Consider the following 19,281-nt stretch of genomic DNA (forward strand, 5'->3'; position numbering starts at 1 on the left):
GGCTCACTGGCTGGGAGAGCCTATGTTGGGGAGGAAGGTATGAGAAGACTGGAAAGGCAGGTGGGGGCTGCTTATGAAGGGCTTTGAATGCCAAGCAGAGCAGTTTGTATATTTTCCTGGTGGCCATAGGGAGCCAGTGGAGTTTACCGAGCTGCGGAGGGGGGAGTGACATGGTCAGACCCGGGCTTTAGGAAAGTCCCTTTGGTGGCTTAGTGGAGGATGGACTGGAGCAGGGAGAGGCTTGAGGCTGGCTGACTCCACCCCACCCCCCAGCCACTGCCATAGTCCAGGCCTGAAGTGACTGGTGTCTGCCCCAGGGTGGGAGTTGTCTGAGCAGAGAAGGAGATGTGTTCGAGACCTGTCTGAAGGTGAAGTCGACAGGCCTGGATATGGGTGTGGGGGGGTGGCGCAGTGAGAGGTAGTGAGGAGGCTGTGAGTCTGGTGTCTGGGAGGATGGTGATGCCCTCTGCTATAACAGGAAAGTTTGGAAGGGGAGAGTGGAGCAAAGACAGAATGTCCAAAAGAACCATGTTCACAGCTTGCCTCAGACACTGTCTAGTTGTGTGATCCTGGGCAAGTCACATAACCTCTGTCTGTCTCAATTTCCTTATTTGTGCTTGGCTTCAAGGACCTTCAAGACCCCTTCAGATTTGAATCTGTGCCCCCGGGAGAATTTGAAATTGAAATGAAAGATGGAGGATAAGTCTAACTAAGTTTTGTTTCTTGTCCTGGGAATGTCAGTCTCTCCCTCTAAGACCTCCAATGGCTCCCTATGACTCACCAGATAAAATGTAAATCTTCCTGGGATAGAATGGAAGTTCTGGGAGGGCAGAGGCCATTTCATGGGCACTGTAGTATTAGTGTTGAGCCCAGTAAGCAGCCCATGGTAGGCACTTTCCAAACATGGGTCATTGGATGGATCTATCCACACAAATGTACTTTTTAAGACCACCCACAATTCACCTCTGACCTACTGTCCAATTTACCTACTCCAGGCTCTCCCCAGACTCCAGGCTCTGCTACTCAGTCTCACCTCCATGCATTAGCTTACGGTCACCTTCAGCACCTGGGAAAGCATAGTCTCCTGTGCTCCCCACCAATGGTTCCATTTCTTCAAAGCCCAAGCAGACACTGTGTGCCATATGGAGCCTCTGCTAGGGCTTTCTCCCTCCCTCCCTCATCTTCCCTGCATCTCTGCTGGACTGACCTGTCTCCTCAGACCACCCTCTGTCTGCTCTGTTGGGCCAGACTGAGGCACTGCTCTTATTCAGTCTGTAGGTGTTGAGTTACAAACCCAGCCTGGCAAGCTCCATCCAGCCTCTACACTCAGTGCCCAGGTCAGCCTAGGGATTAAAGGACAAACCCCAACTGTCCCTGCCCTCAAGGGCTTCTCCTCAGGCCCGGGGCCTAGTCTAGTATAGGGAGGAGGAGGGGGAGGCATCAGTCTTATTAGATGGCATTGGATGAAAGATATGTTGGCTGAGCCCACGGGGAGCCTGTCTAGGGCAGGGTTCCTCAAGAGGGCCCCAGTGAACAGGAGTGAGGACCTTCAGCTACTCTGAAAACATCACCCCCTTCCACCCTTTTCTTCAATAAGGTAGGTCCAAGACATCAGAGTGCCATGGATAGAGCACTGGGCCTGGAGTCAGGAGGACCTGAGTTCACTTCTGGCCGCAGACGTTCATTAGCTGGGTGACCCTGGGCCAATCACGTCACCTTGTTTGCCTCAGTTTCCCCATCTGTGAAATGTGGGTGATAATAGCACCTACCTCCCAGGGTATGTTTGTAAAGGGCCCAGCCCAGTGCCTGGCTTTTAAGGCACACAAGAAGTGCTTTTAAAAACGCTGATTTATTGATTGACTGGGGATACAGAGAAAGACAAAAGCCAGTCCCTGGCCTCAAGGAGCTCATGGTCTGCAGGGCAACACCTTGCTAACTGCCATGCACAAAGCAGTCTAGACAGGCCCTCCCAGGGAAGAGGATGGGGAAAGGCCTCCTGAAGATGGGAGGATCAGCCCTGGGGCCTGAAGGAGGGGGCAGTGAGGAGGAAGGGCCTCAGAGCTCCCCGTGTGGCCTGATCTGTGTGCAGAGAGAGCATCGAGTCACGGGATTCTAGGACGTTCGAGCTGGGAGCGACCTCGGATGCAGAGGGCAGGCTGTCCAACCTGGGAGGATCCTCAGAAGGGCCAATGGGAGGGAGTGTCGTAGACTTCGTTCGCCACTTCAAGAACCTGGGTCCCAGAGCAGGGTAGTCAGAATGGGAGGGTTTGGAGCTGGTGCACGTTCGAGGCCCGGAGTGGCCAGCAGCCCAACCTCATCTCTCTCTTCCTCTTCCTTGCAGGGAGCCGGGAAGCTGCCTTCACTTACGCCATCACAGCAGCTGGCGTGGCCCATGCGGTCACTGCGGCCTGCAGCCAAGGCAATTTGAGCAACTGTGGCTGTGACAGGGAGAAGCAGGGCTACTACAACCAGGAGGAGGGCTGGAAGTGGGGCGGCTGCTCGGCTGACGTCCGCTACGGCATCGAGTTCTCCAGGCGCTTTGTCGATGCCCGTGAGATCAAGAAGAATGCCAGGCGGCTGATGAACCTGCATAACAATGAAGCTGGAAGAAAGGTGACCCTGGTGGGAGGGCTGGGGGGTCCTGGGACCAGAAGGGGGGCCATGAGGCTGGGGGAAGGGGCTGTGGGTCCAGGGAGGGCAGGCAGGCCAGCCCACCTCACCAGCACCATCTGAGGTCCAGGCCGGGGACCAGGGATGGGGCTGTCAGGCCTGGAGAGGGGGCTGTTGGGCCTGGGGAGGTGGCCCTGGGGCCAGGGAGGGCAGGCAGGCCAGTCCACCTCACCAGCACCGCCCAGGGGTGGGTCCTGGGGCCAGTCACTTCAGTACAAAGGCAGACACCAAATTCTCTACTCACAGAAGTCTTACTGTCTATTGACTAGAAGGGTCAGTCAATCCACAAACGTTTATGAAGCACTGGCTAATACAAGAGTTAGGCTTTCCCTGCTTGGCAGGACCTTACATTTAGAGCTTTAGACAGAATTCTTGAGATGATGATGAGGATGGCCCTTACTTACTGGGAAGCAGTAGCCCTGACAATGCCAGAACTGGAAGGCCCTAGGACACCACCTCCTTCAGTCCTCTCATTTTCTGGAAGGAAGTGACTAGGCCAAGGCCCCCCAGCTCATCAGTAGTAGAGCTGGTATTCAAAGCAGGCTCTCTGAAAGAGAAGGACTCTGCCTCCTCGCCTCCTCGCCTCCCCGCCCCGGTCTGAAGGAGGAGACAAAAGCCTTTGCCCCTGGTGAGCTCACAGCCTCTCTGGGCAGACCAAGCTCATAGGCATGATATCATTGATGGAGGCTGTGGAGTGCTACACTAGCTGTGTGGCCATGGGCAAGTCCCATGATCCCTCCAACCTTGATTTTCCTATCTGTGAAATCGGGACAATAATAAAAGCAATACCTCCCTTTTTATGAAAGGTATTTTGCAAACTCAAAGGATTTGTAAATGCTGATTGTTATTCCTCATGCCCCCGGTCACCAGGGCCCGGGGGGTTGCCATACTGCTTGGCCAGGGCTCCTGGGTCTGGGCTCCCCAGCACTGCGAGGGTCAGGCCTCTTGCCCACAGAGCCTTTCGAATCCTCGGAGGCATGTCCCCTCACTCCCACCCCAGGCTTGCCCTTCCAGGCTCCACAAGCCCACAGTGACCTTGGAAAGCTCGGTTTACATTGTCCTTATCTCCCTCCTCTGGATGCCCCCTGCCCCCTGCCCGTGAATGGAAATGGCAGAATCTCTGTGAGATGCCCAGCTCTCCCCCAGTGAAGGATCTCTTGCCTTCTCCAGCACTGGGAGGAGTAGAAAACAAGAGAAATGAGCTGCTTCTAAGAAAAGCATGGCCCAACCCACGGTTTCCCAGCCCACATCCCCAGAGGGATGGAGATCACTGAGGGTGCTGGGCCAGCCAGCTCCCAGGGGAGGGAAGGCTTCAACGCTCCCCCAGATCTCAGAGGGCAGATCTGTGTGCCTACCTACCGTCTTAGTCACTGATGGCAGATAGCCTTAGAGAGGAGGAAGCTTGGCTAGAAAGACCCGTGGGCTCTGATCTGGACTGTGCTACTTACGAGCTGTGACCTGGGCAAGGTACTACCCCTTCTCTGGTCCCCAGCTGCAAAATGAGGGTGTTGAACCAAGGTCATTCCCCAACTAGACCTTCCCTGCTCTAAGGCCCCTCTCAATTATGACATTCTGTTTTTTAAGGCCTCTCCCACCTCTGAACTTTTCTGTTCTAAGCTCCCTCCTGGCTCTGACATCTCCTGTTCTAAGTTTCCTCCCAGCTCTGACATCCCCTGTTCTGAGGCCCCCCTCCCAGCTCTGACAATTCCTGTTCTAAGGTCCTTTTCAGCTATGACATTCTCTTTTTTTAAGGCCCCTTCCACCTCTGAACTTCTATATTCTAAGCTCCCTCCCAGCTCTGACATCTCCCGTTCTAAGTTCCCTCCCAGCTCTGACATCCCCTGTTCTGAGGCCCCCCTCCAAGCTCTGACAATTCCTGTTCTAAGGTCCCTCCCAACTCTGACATTCAATATTCTAAGCTCACTCCCAGTTCTGACATCCCCTGTTCTAAGCTCCCTCCCAGCTCTGCTATTTCCTGTTCTAAGGCCCCTTCTGGCTCTGCCATTCCCTGTTCTAAGCTCCCTCCCAGCTCTGCCATTTCCTGTTCTAAGGCCCCTCCTGGCTCTGCCATTCCCTGTTCTAAGCTCCCTCCCAGCTCTGACATCCTCTATTCTCAGGCCCCTTCCAGCTCTGATATTTTCTTAGTTCACTGACTTCTCAGTTGCAGAGGTCATCTGGTCTCCCCTTCATGCCATGAAGTTAAGTGGGTCAGAGGATGCTCTTACAACTGTAACTGGGGATGATTTATGGAGCTAAAAGGCATATGGATTTGAGGGATGACAGTAAAGCTCCCTCTGAACCACTGATTCCCCTTCTCATCCTGAGCCTCCTTTGTCTCATCTGGAAGTTCCGGTGCTGAGTGGATGCCTGCAGGTCCTGTGTCTTCTCTAGGACACCCTCAGTCTCTTCTTCCATAAAATAAGCACCATTCTCCTTCTCCTTCTCCTGCCTCCTGGAAGGACTGTTGCTCCCATTCTGGCATTGAGGTGAAGGTGCTTTCAGTGGCTGAATACCGTCAGTGGCTCCTTAATGCTCCCATGATCCCTGTGGCTGTGACTCTGGCTTGGTGGCAATGGGGGTCTACCATGGAGGGATGTGGAGGGCAGAGATGGTGCTCAGATTTCCTAGCCCCAGCAAAGGGCCAACTCTTCCCAGCTTCTCTCACAGAGACTGGCACCAAGAAAGGGGCTTCCTCAGCGCCCTCGGATTTAGACTAGGATGGTGCTAAAAACTCTTGTAGGATCTTTAGCCAGCCTTGAGGAGGCCTGGCCCTGCCTTCAATCTGCTTTGCTTTTTAATTAAATTTGATTATTTTTCCATTAACAAGCATCCATTTTCTCCTACCTGCCCCCACCCCAACCAAAATGGGGGGGGCTTGTAAAAAAATCTTAAGTCAAGACAAACCAATTCCTCCCTTGGCTGTGTCCCAAACTGGAGGCTTCGTTGTGTACTCTGGGGCTAGCACTTCCCTGTGCTCCCAGCAGTCAGCACGGGGCCTCTGGAACTGGGGTGGGCCATCGTGTCAGGTCCTAGGTCTCCCAGAGTTGTGTGCTTTACAACGTTGTCTCTGTCATAGTGTGTGTTGCTATTGGATACATTGTGTTATCGTGTGCATAGTTACTATGTATCGTGTACATTGTTGTTACTGGGCATGTCGCTCTCCTGGCTCTGCTCACCTTGCTGTGCACCACTTCCTGCCAATCTGAGGTTCCTCGGAAACCACACCTGTGGCCACTTCTTGATGCACAATATTCCATCACATTCCCATATGTAATTGGTTTAACCGTGCCCCATTGATGGGCGCCTATTTAGCTAACCACGCCCCACTGAAGGCGCCCTTTACGTTAACCACGCCCTGTTGACAAGCACCCCATTAGTCCCCAGTTCTTTGCCTCCACAAGAAGAGCTGCTATAAATGTCTGTACATGTGGGTCCTCGGCCTGTTTCTTTCCTTCTCTGCGGTATCAGCCTGGCAGTACTGATGTCTTTCTTCAGCCCTTTCACCTCTGCTGCCTCCTGGGGGATGGTCACCCACTGGGGGTGCCTCATTTGGGCCAGCCCTCCCCCTGTGCCCTAGGTTCCACCTTGACTTGCCTCCTTCCATAATTCCCACTCTATCAGCTGAATTTCAGGAGAGAGGCCCAGTCAAGGTGATAGAATCTCAGAAGAGACCTCACAAGGACCAGGGCATTTTGCTGACTGCCTCATTTTACAGATGAGGAAACAGAGACCGAAGGATGGAAGATGTTAGGTCATGCAGGTAGCAGGTGGCAGAGGAGCAGTGTAGACTGCATCCTCCATCTCCAGACATGGCATCCTTTCCACTTCCCTCCAGGCAGATATGCTCTGTAGCTGCCTCTGCCCACTTCTGCAGGCTCAGCTGTCCTTTTCTGGGACGATGGACTCTTGTCCCACCTTCTGTGTGTCCCACCTTCAGGCAGAGCAGCCCAGGAGAGTCAAGGATCCGCAGCAGAGGCAGCGAGGGGCTTCCGTGGCTGGGCTTCCCTCAGGGATGCCCAGCTCTCCTGGGAGGCAGAAGGAACTCTGCTCCCCAGAATTTGACTTGAGTAGAATGAAGGTTTGATCTCAGCTGCATTCCCTGAGACAAGCAGAATGGGAGGAGGTGGGGTGGAGACACAGATCTGAGGAACCCCACTGGGAAAGGGGCTCGGGCTACTTGTTTCTGAATGGCCAAGGGAGGCTGAGTCAGAATTTCCAGCTCCCTGGGGAATTCTGGCTGAATAGAAGAAAGGTGATGGGAAGATCCAATGATAGAATTAGAAGCACAGCATCCCAGAGTTGGGAAGCGCCTTAGAGACATTCTCGTTGACCTCCTCACTTAACAGATTAAGAAAGTAAGGGAAGGAAAGTGACTTCCCTGAGGTCAGAGGGGTCTGGGAGTTTCCTGGCAGACATGTCTTCCACTCAGGTCCAAGACTTTTCATCACAGCGCCAAGCTTCAGTTTCCCCTTCTCAGCCTCCTCTTTCTAACTTGCTTTGCCTGAAAGGAGGCTCTTGGGCTGGGGAGATGCTGAGAAGTTGTTCTTGGCCAAGAACAAGGAGGTGGAGGTCAGGAAGGGTCCAAATAGATACTGCCCCATTCCCTGAAATCCCCACGAATCGTCCAGTACCCTCCACTGCTTGAGCCTCAGTTTTCCCATCTGTAGAATAAGGAGGTTGTCATCAATGATGTAATCTTTAAAGGTCCCTGGGGACCTGACTGCTCAGGCTGGCCCATCCTGAGACCACTAGCCTTCTCCTCCTCCTTGTCCTTGTGAGCCAGGGCAGGTGTTACAGACAGCTCCTTCCCCTCCCCTCCCCTCCATTCTGTGACCTGGGGAGGGCTTCCAGGGGCAGGGCTGTTGAGGGAGCCTCCAGGGGTGAGCTGCTGAGGGAGGGGGCCTCTTCTGAGCCTCAGCTCCTTCATCTGCTCTATTCAGGTGCAGCCTCCTGAAGGGGAAAAGGGAGGGCAAGGAGCATGTATAAATCACCCGCTGTGTGCCAGGTCCTGAGCTAAGATATTGTCTCATTTGATCTTCACAACAACACTACAAGGGACACGTTGTTATTATGCCTGTTTCACAGATGATAAACTGAGGCAGACAGAGGTGAAGGGGCTTGCCTAGGGTCACTCACCCAGTGCGTATCTGAGGTCACATTGGAACTCAGGTCTTCCTGATTCCAAGCCCAGCCACTCCCCAGTTGCAAGGGTTTGCTCCCGGCTTAAATGAGCTCTCGTTGGTTTTGGAGGACACCCGGTATCTCCCCAACCCCTTCCAGTGGGCCTTGGCCCCAGAGTCACTGCCCCCTCAGCTTCTCAGTGTTCCCCATCTCTGACAGGAAAGCTGTGCTGCTCAATCATGGCGGGACTGGCAGCTCCTGGAGGGCAAGGGCTGGCTTTGCCCCTTTTGTATCCCCAGCACTTAGCACAGTTCCTGGCACATAGTAGGTGACTCATAAATATCGATTGGCTGATCTTCTGATTCCAAGGCAGGCTGTATCTCCACAAAGCCAGACAACCAATAGATGTTGGTCAAGTTGAATGAAGGTGCTTTGGATCGTGGGACTCAAGCTGGGAGGGACACCGAATGAGTCCAAGCCCTTCCTGTTACAGATGAGGGGACTGAGGCTGAGACTGGGTAAGGGCCAGCTTGTAGCCATGATGTGACTGGGAGGAATCCAGGGCCAAATGCCCCTAAAAACTCTCGGTGCCACCATCTCTGGGCCCTTGTCATGAAAGCCATGGGGAAAAAAAACACTGGACATTCTTGGAGCTTGTGATCACTTCATGGGGAGACTCTTGCCCGAGCTACGCACCAAAGCGCAGCTGGGCTGGGCTCCTGGTTGGGCCCAGGAGTGCCCAATCACTTTCATCTGCTGGGTTTCCTCCTTGCTGGTAATGTGGATCTGGAGAGAAAGAGAGAGAGACAGAGAGAGAGAGAGAGAGAAGAGAGACAGAGAGACAGAGAGAGAGAGAGACAGAGAGACAGAGAGAGAGAGACAGAGACAGAGAGACAGAGACAGAGAGAGAGACAGAGACAGTGAGAGAGACACAGAGAGAGAGACAGAGACAGAGACACAGAGACACAGACAGAGACAGAGATACAGAGAGACAGAAACAAAGAGACACAGAGACAGAAAGAGACAGGGATGGGGAGGGAGGGAAGGAGGGAGATGGGGCGGGGGGCACAGGCATTAATCCCCATGCATGAGATTGACTAGAAGAAAGCAGTGGAGAAAGTGAACTGGAGTGGCCCAGAAGGCTGAGTCAGTGGTGGCAGATAGCGATCGCAGCAGGGCCGCCTTCCAGCCGCCTTCCTGTAGGACAATACTCCACCCCGCCACCAGCAGCCTTGCCTCCATAGGGTGCTCCCAGGAGTTGAAAGCACCCTGTTTGGGGGCTCGCCCCTGGCAGAGATCTGATAGTGTCTATGTTACAGATAAGGGAACTGAAGCCTGGTTTTCCAGCGCTGAAGATTTGTCCAAACCAGTCCAGCCCGTGGCCTTGGGGTTGGAGCCATTTGAGAATCCCCCAGTCTGAGGACACAAAATGACCGAGCCTTTAGAACAGGAAAGGTCAGAGCTGGGAGCCACCTCAGAGTTCACCCAGGGCAGCCCCTCATTTTTACAGAGGGGGAAACTGAGGCCCACCTAATAAATCTCTGGACTCCAACCCACACACAGTCCCCTTCTCAGGGCTATCACAGCATTGATTCTGACCTGGGAAGGATGCCTGTGCCCACGCCCATGCCTATGCCCATGCCCATGACAGTGACAAAATCTTACTTAGGCCTACTGCTAACCACACCATTTTTCAATGCAGGGCCTCCCAGGAACCTCCTAACATAAAGTAGCTAAGGCCAGGAGCTGAGTGACATTGGCCAAGTCCACTTCCTCAAAGAGGGAGGAAGAGGAACAGCATTCCCTTTTACAGTTTCTTCCTCTTCAAAGTAAGGTGGTTGGGTCATCTGATCTCTGAGGTCTCTTTCTGGACATGGAGTCAGGATGACCTGAATGGAAAAGCAAACTCAGACACTTACTCACTGTGTGACCTTGGGCAAGTCACTTAACCTCAGTTCCTTCATCTGCAAAGTGGGGATAAAATAACACCTACCTGCCAGAAAAATGGGATAATATTTACAAAGCGCTTACAAAGCCTAAGGCGCCACATAAATGCTCATTATCGCAATGGTTGTTGGGCCCCTTCCAGCTCCGATTTTGTTCTCAGGCCCCTTTCGGCTCTGACATTCTCTGTTCTAGGCATGCCTAGCCTGAGGGCTGTGCCGCTGGCTCTGCTCGGTCCCGTTCCCTACACTCGAGGTGGGTGTGGGCTGGCTGCCCGCATTCCTACCATTACCGCAGGGCAGGGTTCTCAGGTAAAGCAGGAGGAGGGTGCTGCTGGGTTAGCCTGCCTCCTCAAAGCTGCACTGGGCATCATTTCCCAGCATCCTCACATTTGTGTTAGTGTCTGCCAGGCACACAGCAAGACGAGCAGATGTGATGCCCCTGGATGCCCCACACTGGGTGGAATGGGCCTCCAAGGAGGCTGTAGCCCTGGGCTCTAGAGGTTTGGCATTGGAGAAGACCAAGGGGCTGCAGAGCTGGGCTTGGCATTGCTTTTTCTAGGGCAAGAGGCTGTGGGACTCTATGCAGTGGGTTCCTTCCTGCTCCACAGCCTGTGTCCTAGGCAGTCTCCATCCCTGGGTGCTGGGCTGAGCTGGAGGGTCTCCATCCCTGTGCGCTGGAGGGCTGAGCTGGAGGGGGGTGCTCTCCATCCTTGTGTGCTGGGCTGAGCTGGGGGGGTCTCCATTGTTTCCCTTCATGTGTGTCAGGGGGCTGCAGGGCTCACCACAGAGATCCTGGATGCAGGGACTCAGGTTCCAATTTAAACTCTGCCATGAACATCCCACGTGACTTTGGGCTAATGGACACCTCTCTGGGCTCAGAGCTATCCCTCCAATCTCTGACTGGGATGCTGCAGCCAGGACAGAGCAGGCATTTCCTGATCCCACCAACCTGCTAGCTGTAAGCCAGTAAATATTTATTAAGCACCTACTGTGTGCCAGGCACTATGCTAAGCACTGGGGTGACAAAGAAAGGCAAAATACAGTTGCTCCCTGGAAGATCTCACAGTCTAGCTTTGTGGCCTCAGATTCATAGCTGTCCCTCCCAGAGCCTCTTTCCTCATCTGTAAATTGGGTAGCCCTTTGGAGGTCTGTTGTGAGCAGTTAAGGGATGTAATTATTGTAGGCATGGCATGTACTAGAGGCAGCTGGGTACCTGATAGAACACTGAAGACCTGAGTTCTAATCTTGCCTTGGCCACTTACTAGCTGACCCTGTGACCCTGGCAGGTCACTTGCTGGCCCCACCTCCCAGGGCTGTGGGGAGGCTCCAGAGATGAAGTCTGCAAAGCCCATATCTGTCCCCTTCAAGCTCACTATGACCAGGTCGGCCAGTGTGCTCTTCGGCGGGACAGGGCTGCCTGGCTCCTACTGACTGGTTATTATCTTTGGCATAGTTATCAGGCCCCAGGATGTCATTTCCCCAGGGAAAGTGGGCCCACTGCCAATTCACTACAAATGAATTGGCCCCAAATCACTTTTCCTGCTCTGTCCTGCCTCTCCCCACAAATGTTAACAGTTGACTTTGCCATAAACGTAAAAGTTTACAAATCATGTCACTGTCATATTATCAGAATCTCCTACTCTGCTCACATCTGGGAACAACAGCTGTTGTTTCCATTTCATAGATGGCAAAACTGAGACAGAGAGGCCAAGGGACTTGCCTAGGACTACACATCTAGGAAATGTCCCAGGGGAGATTGAATCCAGGACTTCCACAGGCATCCTATGAGAAGTCTCTCTGGATCTCCCTAGAGGTCAGAGTGAGTGCAGGGTTCTTATCAAGTTCCATGGAACCTTTGGGCCACTGAGGGGAGCCTACAGATTTTCTCAGAATCATGTTTGTCACAGCAGATAATAAAATCCATATGATTACAAAGGAAACTAAATATTAGTGAAAATAAAGGCGCCATTTTCCTCCATTCAATCAAAGACCTCCTGGAACCTATCTGAGGACTCCACACCAAGGACCACTATACTAGGTGAACTTGAAGATCTTCCCAGCCCCGACACTCTTTTTAAAAATTAATTAATTGTTTTTCAATAACAATTTTTTTTTCTCTTACTCTCATCTCCTCACTATATCCCCATTGGGAGAGAGAGAGAGAGAGAGAGAGAGAGAGAGAGAGAGAGAGAGAGAGAGAGAGAGAGAGATTAGAGAGAGAGAGAGAGAGAGAGAGAGAGAGAGAGAGAGAGGAGAGAGAGAGAAAGGGAAAGGAGAGAAAGACAAAGCCCTTATAACAGACATGCATGGTCAAGTCAAACAAACTCCCACATAGGCCATGTCTAAAAGCGTATTCCTCATTCTCCCCCAAAGTCCGGAGCCTCTCCTAACACTCTCTGTCTCGAGGCCCCAGAGTCCCAAGACCCTGCCAACAGCTGCCTTGTTTCCAGGGCTTTTACTTCTCTTTGTCCTCTTAAGTCATCGAGCCTAGGATGATGATCTCCATATGACAGAGTGAGGAAGCTGAGGCCCAGAGGGGAAAGCAGTTGCCCAAGGTCACGCAGCAGTTTAGTCACTGGGCTGTTCAGCTCAGGGCTCCTTGGGCCCTGCTCTGGTGTCCTTTTATCTGAACCCCTGCATTGGCACCACATACCCTTGGCCTGCGTGGAGCTGCATGTGCCTTGGTCTCTCCCCAGATGCCCCAACAGTCTCCTTGTCTCTCCATCTGTCCTTGACTAACTCAAACCACTCTGCTCACCAGTCTCAGAGTTCTCGGTGCTGTCTTTCCAAAGTGAACAAGGGACGAAGGCATGGACTGTCCTGGGAGAAGCAGTTCTGGTCTAGGAGTCAAGAGACTGGGTTTGACATCCATCGTTTTCAAAGACAACCAGTGACATCACAGAATGATGTCTTGACTCTCACATGAGCTGGATGTAAATGAGGCTGAGCTTCACAGCGTCACCAGCCTCACTCTCTCCGCCAGAGTCATCAAGTCCAGCAGCAGGACAGGACAATGGGTGATTCTGGAATGCGGTGGATGACATTGGTATCTTCTGACCCTGCTGTCCAAGCTGAGCGCCTCACTAACACCATAGGATAATGCTCTAGAGACTGCAGGGACCTCATTTTACAAAGGGGCTTATAGAGGCTCAAGGACTTGAAGCAAGTGGTCATACAGGTGCCTAGTATCTGAGGTCCTGAGGCTGCAGAGACAAAAGTAAAAAAGCCAGACTCAGTCCACCTTCCTCAGCTGGGCTGGGGATTGCTTGCTTCCTCCTGCAACCTGCCAAACCACTCCAGATGTTTACCATTCTAATTATAAACCATTAGTGGCATGATTAACATCCCTTTGAGCTGTGAAAAACTCCGAGCTCTCAGAGACACTCTCTCGCTCTTCTTTCTTCTCAGACACCCTTATAGAAGGGAGAGCCCCCCACCTCCATTTCCTCCCTATTCTCAAGGGCCAGCCCCAAGGCCAATTCTTCACGATTTCAGAGTGGCTCCTGGATATCAAATGGAGAAGTAGCCAGGCAAGAGGGACCCTCCCCAGGTGAAAGAGCAGCCCTGGGCTGACCAAGGTTAGCCAGAGGCCCTGGCAGATGATGAATGGAATTTTTCAGGAGCTAATGATTTTCCATCTTTAATCAGGCATTGAGCTTGGCAGGAACTCTTCGATTTTGGTAAATGAGTACCTCGGGGGTCAGGGTTGGCTCTGGGAATGGAGGAAGAGGGGAAACCCAGCTGTCACGTCAGTCCTGTGAGCTCCCGATAAAGGGAACTTGTGAAGAGCTAGAATCCCAGGCTCATGGGAGAGGTGGCTAGAAGTCCCTTCAGAAGGATCTAAGGTCACCTCATGTTTATAGAGGGGAGGGGGTTGCCTGAGATCAGCCAAGCGCTGGGTGGCAGCCCTGGTCTGACACAAGGTGACTGCAGGAGATTTGGTTTTCCCCCTGCACAGTTGCCTGGGCTCGTTACCTGGCTCTGACAGTTGGGCTCTTAGAGCTGAAAGGGTCCAGAGACATCATTCCCTATGCTGAGCAAACCCCTCCTTCCACTGTTCCCACTGCACCACATTGCCTCAAACAAGTGAGCCTTGCCTTGGCTTTTGACTGTTTAAGAAGTGCTTCCAGGTGTTTCTGGGGCATCACACAACATTTGTGGCCCTCCCCCACTGCCCCTCCAGCGAATGTTCTCATTCCCATTTTCTAAGAGAGCATTCAGAGGATTTAGGTGATTGCCCCTGGAGAAGCCAGGAAGAGAACTCAGGTTTCAGACCCTAAGAGACACCAGCCTTCCCTTGATATCCCCACGGGCTACCTCTGAAATCATGACTGTAAGCCGATTGAGGGCAGGCTTGTTGTACACCCAGAGCCCTGCCTGGTGCCTAGCACACAAGAGTCACTTAATAAATGCTTGTTGGACTGAATTGAATGGAGCTCAGAAAGAGGAAGAGAAAGGTGTCAGGTGGCCAGCCATCCTGGTCTGATCCACCAGATCCTGAGAGTCCCAACTGGAAGAGTTGAAAGCCAATTAAGATGTCAATGGTGTGTTAATCATGATGATGATGGTGGTGATGGGGACAAAGATGGTTGTCATGATGCCAGTAATGGTGCCCATAGGAAGGATGGCAGTGGTGCTGAGGGTGATGGAGGTGATGGTGGTAAAGATGGTTGTCACGATGCCAGTAATGGTGCCCATAGGAAGAATGGCAGTGGTGCTGAGGGTGATGGAACAAGTGAGAAGAATGTTATTGATGGTGATGGGGACAATGTCATAGAGATGAGTGGAAAGAGGTGATGAGGACATTGGTAGTGATGTTGAAAAGGATGGTGACAAAGGTTCTTATGATGAAGGGGACACCGGAGAAGATGTGATAACTGTTCTGAGGATGAGACAATGGTGCTGAGGATACTGACAGTAAGGTGCTGAGAATGGGCAGGGAGGGGGACAGATGGGGCTGGTGACCACACTGCTGACACTGGTGACTATGAGGACGCACATTCACAACAGCTCACATTTATATGAAATTTGAACCTTCAAAGATGCTCTCCCCCGCCAGTCCTTTGAAGGAAGTAATGTAATGCTAACTGTCTCCATGCCATCATGAGGAAGCTGAGGCACAGAGAGGTTAAGCACAGACAGTAGGACCAGGACCAGTAGGCCTCCCAACTCCAGGCTCATTCCAGAATACGCCAAAGTATGAGATGTTGGAGAAAGCACTCTCTGGGGTGAGAGAGGCAGCAACAGGAGACAGTGCACAGAGCCAGGCCCGCATTCCAGTCCTGATTCTGCTACTTCCTGTCTGTGTGACCTTGGACACATAGCTCTGGGCCTCAGTTTCCTCATCTATAAAATGAGGGGGTTGAACTGGTTGGCTTCAAAGCTCTTTTCTAGTTCTACATTTAAACTCCTGGGATCCTGTGGGTTCAAGCTGTGGTACTCCTCTCTGACTCTCTGACTGGGACAAGTGACTTCAGCTCTATGGACCTCAATTTCTTCAGCTCAAAATGGGTCAATGGGACTAGATGACCTCTGAGGTCCTTCCCAGCTCTGATGTTCTTACCCCTTGTTCTAAAGGCCTTTCTGGTTCTGACATTCTTCAAGGACAATTCTAAATTCTCTTCTATGCAGAATACATGGTCAATGTCCCAGTTCCTAGATTGGAATCCAGAAGAACTGGGCTCAGATCCTGTCTCTGATGCTATCTCCAGGACCTCAGCAAAGTCACTGACCTTTTCTGTGCCTCAATTATCTCATCTGTAAAATGGGGATAATCACCCTGAAACTTCTCTCTCCCAAGGGGGCTTGGGGCTCCAGTGCAGTGATGAAGGACATGTATTCTGGAAACACTCAAGCTCTGTCCACCTCCTGGTGTGTGAAATGAGGGGAGTAGTTCCTCTGGGGGCCCTTCCAGCTATCCAGCAGTGCCACTGCCACCACCATCCAGACCTGGGATTTCATCTGAACTTTTCCCCACCAAACCCCAATGGAGACAGGCCCCTGCCTTACAACTCAGAATCTTGGAGAGGTGCAGGGGCTCTCAGAGTCAGTGAGGACAGGGTCACCCAGCCATGAGGTGATCAAGGCAGAGTTTGACCCCAGGGCTTCCTCGGTTTTCTATCCACTAGGCCAGACTGCCTCATCTCCAGCCATTCTCATCCTCACTCTGTTCCAAGAGTGGGTGCCCTCCAGCCGGGCTCTTGAACCCAGGGCCAACCCCCTTTGGGGCCAGCTCAGCTGGGGGAATGTGACTCCATTGTACTTAAGCTGACCTGGCTCTGAATGCAGACAGGAGGGTGAGTCAGCTGCTGAAGACAAAGCTGGAATGTGCACACCAACCCCTCCTAAACCAACTAGAAATGATTTGTGGATTATCTGTTGTTTGGGGATTATCCAGCCCCGGCTGACCTCTTTGAAAGTTGGGGGGGGGGGTGGAGGGGGAGGAACAGTTCCCAGACTGGATGGGGAAAGAGTGGGCACTGAGAATCCTGGCTTGAACTATGAACTTGATGGGGTAGCCTGACCTATGTGGGTCAGCAGAGTCTTTCAAGTAGTGGGAAAGGAGCAGGGATTCATGCATCTTGTGGAGCATCCCCCAAGTCTTTGTTCTGGTTCGTGCAAGACGCATGGTCCAATCATTGTGTGACTTCAAGTCCTAGTTTTATCATATGTAAAACGGTGAAAGGAATCCTTGACATTTAGGGCTATTTTGAGCAACAAGTAAGATATGTGAGATAGAAACTTTCCCCCACATTTACTGTGTAGCCTTAAGCAAGTCACAAGCCTTCTGGCATCAGCTTCTGGCTCCCTCGTGTGTAAAGTGAAGGGGCTGGAATATTTTGAGATCCTTCCTTGGTAGTCCAAAGAAAACCCAGATATGGTGAAGGAGGTGCTGGGAAAGGCTCAGAGATGGGCTGTTGGAGCCTTGTGGAGAAGCAGCTCAGGGTGGCCCATTTCCAGCCCCAACGAAGAAATTACCTCCACATTCTTCTGTGGTCAAAAAACAAAGTCTATTCCCTTCTCTGGGCCTCAGTCTTCTCATCTACAAAATGGAGAGGTTGGCTGGTTCTTCACCTGGGTGAGTGAGCTTCTGGTTGGAAAGAATTTTGATAATTGCATTTCAATATCATTGGTTTCCTTTGCAATCCTATATATGTTATCTTGGCATTTAAACACATGATTCTGAGGAGGGTCCCCAGACTTCAGACTCAAAAATCTGCTCAGGTGCCTCAGGCCCCTTTTGGGCTTCACACTCTGGGTCCTGGACACTTAGGTCTGGAACAGACCTGCTCTTCTGCATTCTATATTAGCAGCACCCTGCCACTGCTGACTGTCCATGTTCTAGTCTATGTTCTGAGGCTATTTCTTTGATACTTATCATTCTGTATTCTAAGGTTCTTTTCCATCTTTAACATTCTCTACCCCTCCTGGCTCTGACATCCCCTGTTCTCAGGCCACTTCCGGCTCTGATGGTTCATAATTTATGTCACTAGTCCTCAAGCTTTGTGTGCCCCTGGAACAATGCTATTCTTTATCACAAAGAATCCCAGCACACAGAAGAGTCAAGAGACTTGTCTATGTGCGTGAGATTTCAGGTGTTAAGTTCTATGTAAGTCATGGTACATTTGCCAAAACTCCCTCCACTGTGAGATGCTGTGAGCCGAGTCTTCCTTCCGGGTGGGATGTTCCGTGTCTCCCGATTCTGACATTCTCAGTCTCGGAGGTTTTAGCTCGGACAGTCTTCGATCTGTGCCTGAATGCCTCTTCCGGATCTTCCAAGTCTGTCACACTTCATTGTGTTAAACGCTGGCTAGGACCACAGAGAATGTCATTAGCCCTTCCCTACGCCCATTGAACAGGCCCAGAGAGGGGGAATGTCCTGCTCAAAGTCGAGCAGGTAGTGAGTTAATGATGGGCCTGGGCTTTAAGCCCAGTGACCGGCCTGCGGAGCCAGCCAGCCGCACTCATTTCCCCGCCCTCCTCCTTTCTGGGCATGCTGGCATTCGGGGATTCTGGGTCGCCGTGATTCTTGCCCAACGTGTTGCTCAAGGTGGCCATGCTTCTAATCTACGGCTCCGCCTTCTCCTCCTTCTCTCGTCCCTTTCCAGGTCCTCGAGGAAAGGATGAAGCTAGAATGCAAATGCCACGGAGTGTCGGGCTCGTGCACCACCAAGACGTGCTGGACCACGCTGCCCAAGTTCCGGGAGGTGGGCCACCTGCTCAAGGAGAAGTACAACGCGGCAGTGCAGGTAGAGGTGGTGCGCGCCAGCCGCCTGCGCCAACCCACCTTCCTCAAGGTCAAGCAGCTACGCAGCTACCAGAAACCCCTGGACACGGACCTGGTCTACATCGAGAAGTCCCCTAACTACTGCGAGGAGGACGCGGCCACGGGCAGCGTGGGCACCCAGGGCCGCCTGTGCAACCGCACGTCGCCCGGCGCCGACGGCTGCGACACCATGTGCTGCGGCCGCGGCTACAACACGCACCAGTACACCAAGGTCTGGCAGTGCAACTGCAAATTCCACTGGTGCTGCTTCGTCAAATGCAACACGTGCAGCGAGCGGACCGAGGTGTTCACCTGCAAGTAGGCGCGCGGGCCCGAGCGCGTGCCTGCCCTCCGCTCGAGCCACCCGACTCCAGCAGCAATTTGCACCCCGAATCTTTCGGAGGGCGTGGGCCTTGGGCCCCTCCCGTGCTCGGGGAGACCAGAGGCCTGTGCCCCCCCCCAAGCTGGTTGTCGTTCTGTGACCAGAGGGGAGCGGCCCAGCCTCCGTCCGCCCCCTGGCAGCCTCGCCGGCCTGCCTTCATTCCGCGGCCACCCCGACCGCGGTGGGAGGCGGGGGCGGGGGGCGGTGGGGACGAGGTATTGTTCTTGCAGTTCTCTGGCGCTAAGCTAGCTCCACTGGGGAAGCTATTCGGCAAAAGCTTTCCAGAGCGGTCTGGAGAAGAGAGCACATTTCCCGCCTATTTCCTATTTCTCAGAAAAGCTAGAAATGAACCCCCTCCCCAGCTTCCCAAACCCTCCTGTCTCCCCCTCCTTCAGAGAGAGAGAGAGAGAGAGAGAGTTAGTTGAGTGAGAGAGAATCAGGCAGATCGGGGTTGCTAGTTGGTGCTGCTTCAGGTGTTCGGGGGTTTGACACCTGCCAGAGAACAGACCAGGACTTGTAGGGAAATGAGTTAAAATGGAAAAAAAATGGCAGTGTCTTCGATGAGGGAAAGAGCAACCATTTTCCAATGCCATAAGCATCTGGTGACACAGAGGACTCAGACTGAACAGTGGAAAGGATTATTTATGTTTTTAGCATCAGCGCCATTTGGAAGCACTACCAGGAGCGCTGTCTTCACTATGTCGGACTCCTTGACTTCCCGATTCCTGGACTGGGCTGTTCCCAAGGTCTGGTGTGTTGTCATTGTTGTGACTCATGTGCTATTGTCTTCATTCAGTGCTACTGATCTGTGGTCGCCAAGTTTCAGACTATAGAACAGGGGCCTGGTCACTTGGGTAAAACTGGGATGACAGACTCTTACTGGAGTGGCATCCACT

General features: G+C 52.6%; 1 protein-coding gene across 2 annotated transcripts in view; it reads left to right on the forward strand.

Annotated features, from left to right (window-relative positions):
• WNT7B (Wnt family member 7B) overlaps positions 1–18,325 on the forward strand; it is a 93,912-nt gene extending 75,587 nt beyond the window's left edge. For both annotated transcript variants that reach the window (XM_036759149.1, XM_036759148.1), the window contains exons 3-4: positions 2,342–2,613; positions 17,846–18,325. In XM_036759149.1, coding sequence (XP_036615044.1) covers positions 2,342–2,613; positions 17,846–18,325 — 752 coding nt within the window. The remainder of the gene's footprint in view (positions 1–2,341; positions 2,614–17,845) is intronic.
• Positions 18,326–19,281: the final 956 nt, after the last annotated feature.

Source organism: Trichosurus vulpecula, chromosome 5 (assembly GCF_011100635.1).
Source record: "Trichosurus vulpecula isolate mTriVul1 chromosome 5, mTriVul1.pri, whole genome shotgun sequence".
NCBI classification, from domain to species: Eukaryota; Metazoa; Chordata; class Mammalia; order Diprotodontia; family Phalangeridae; genus Trichosurus; species Trichosurus vulpecula.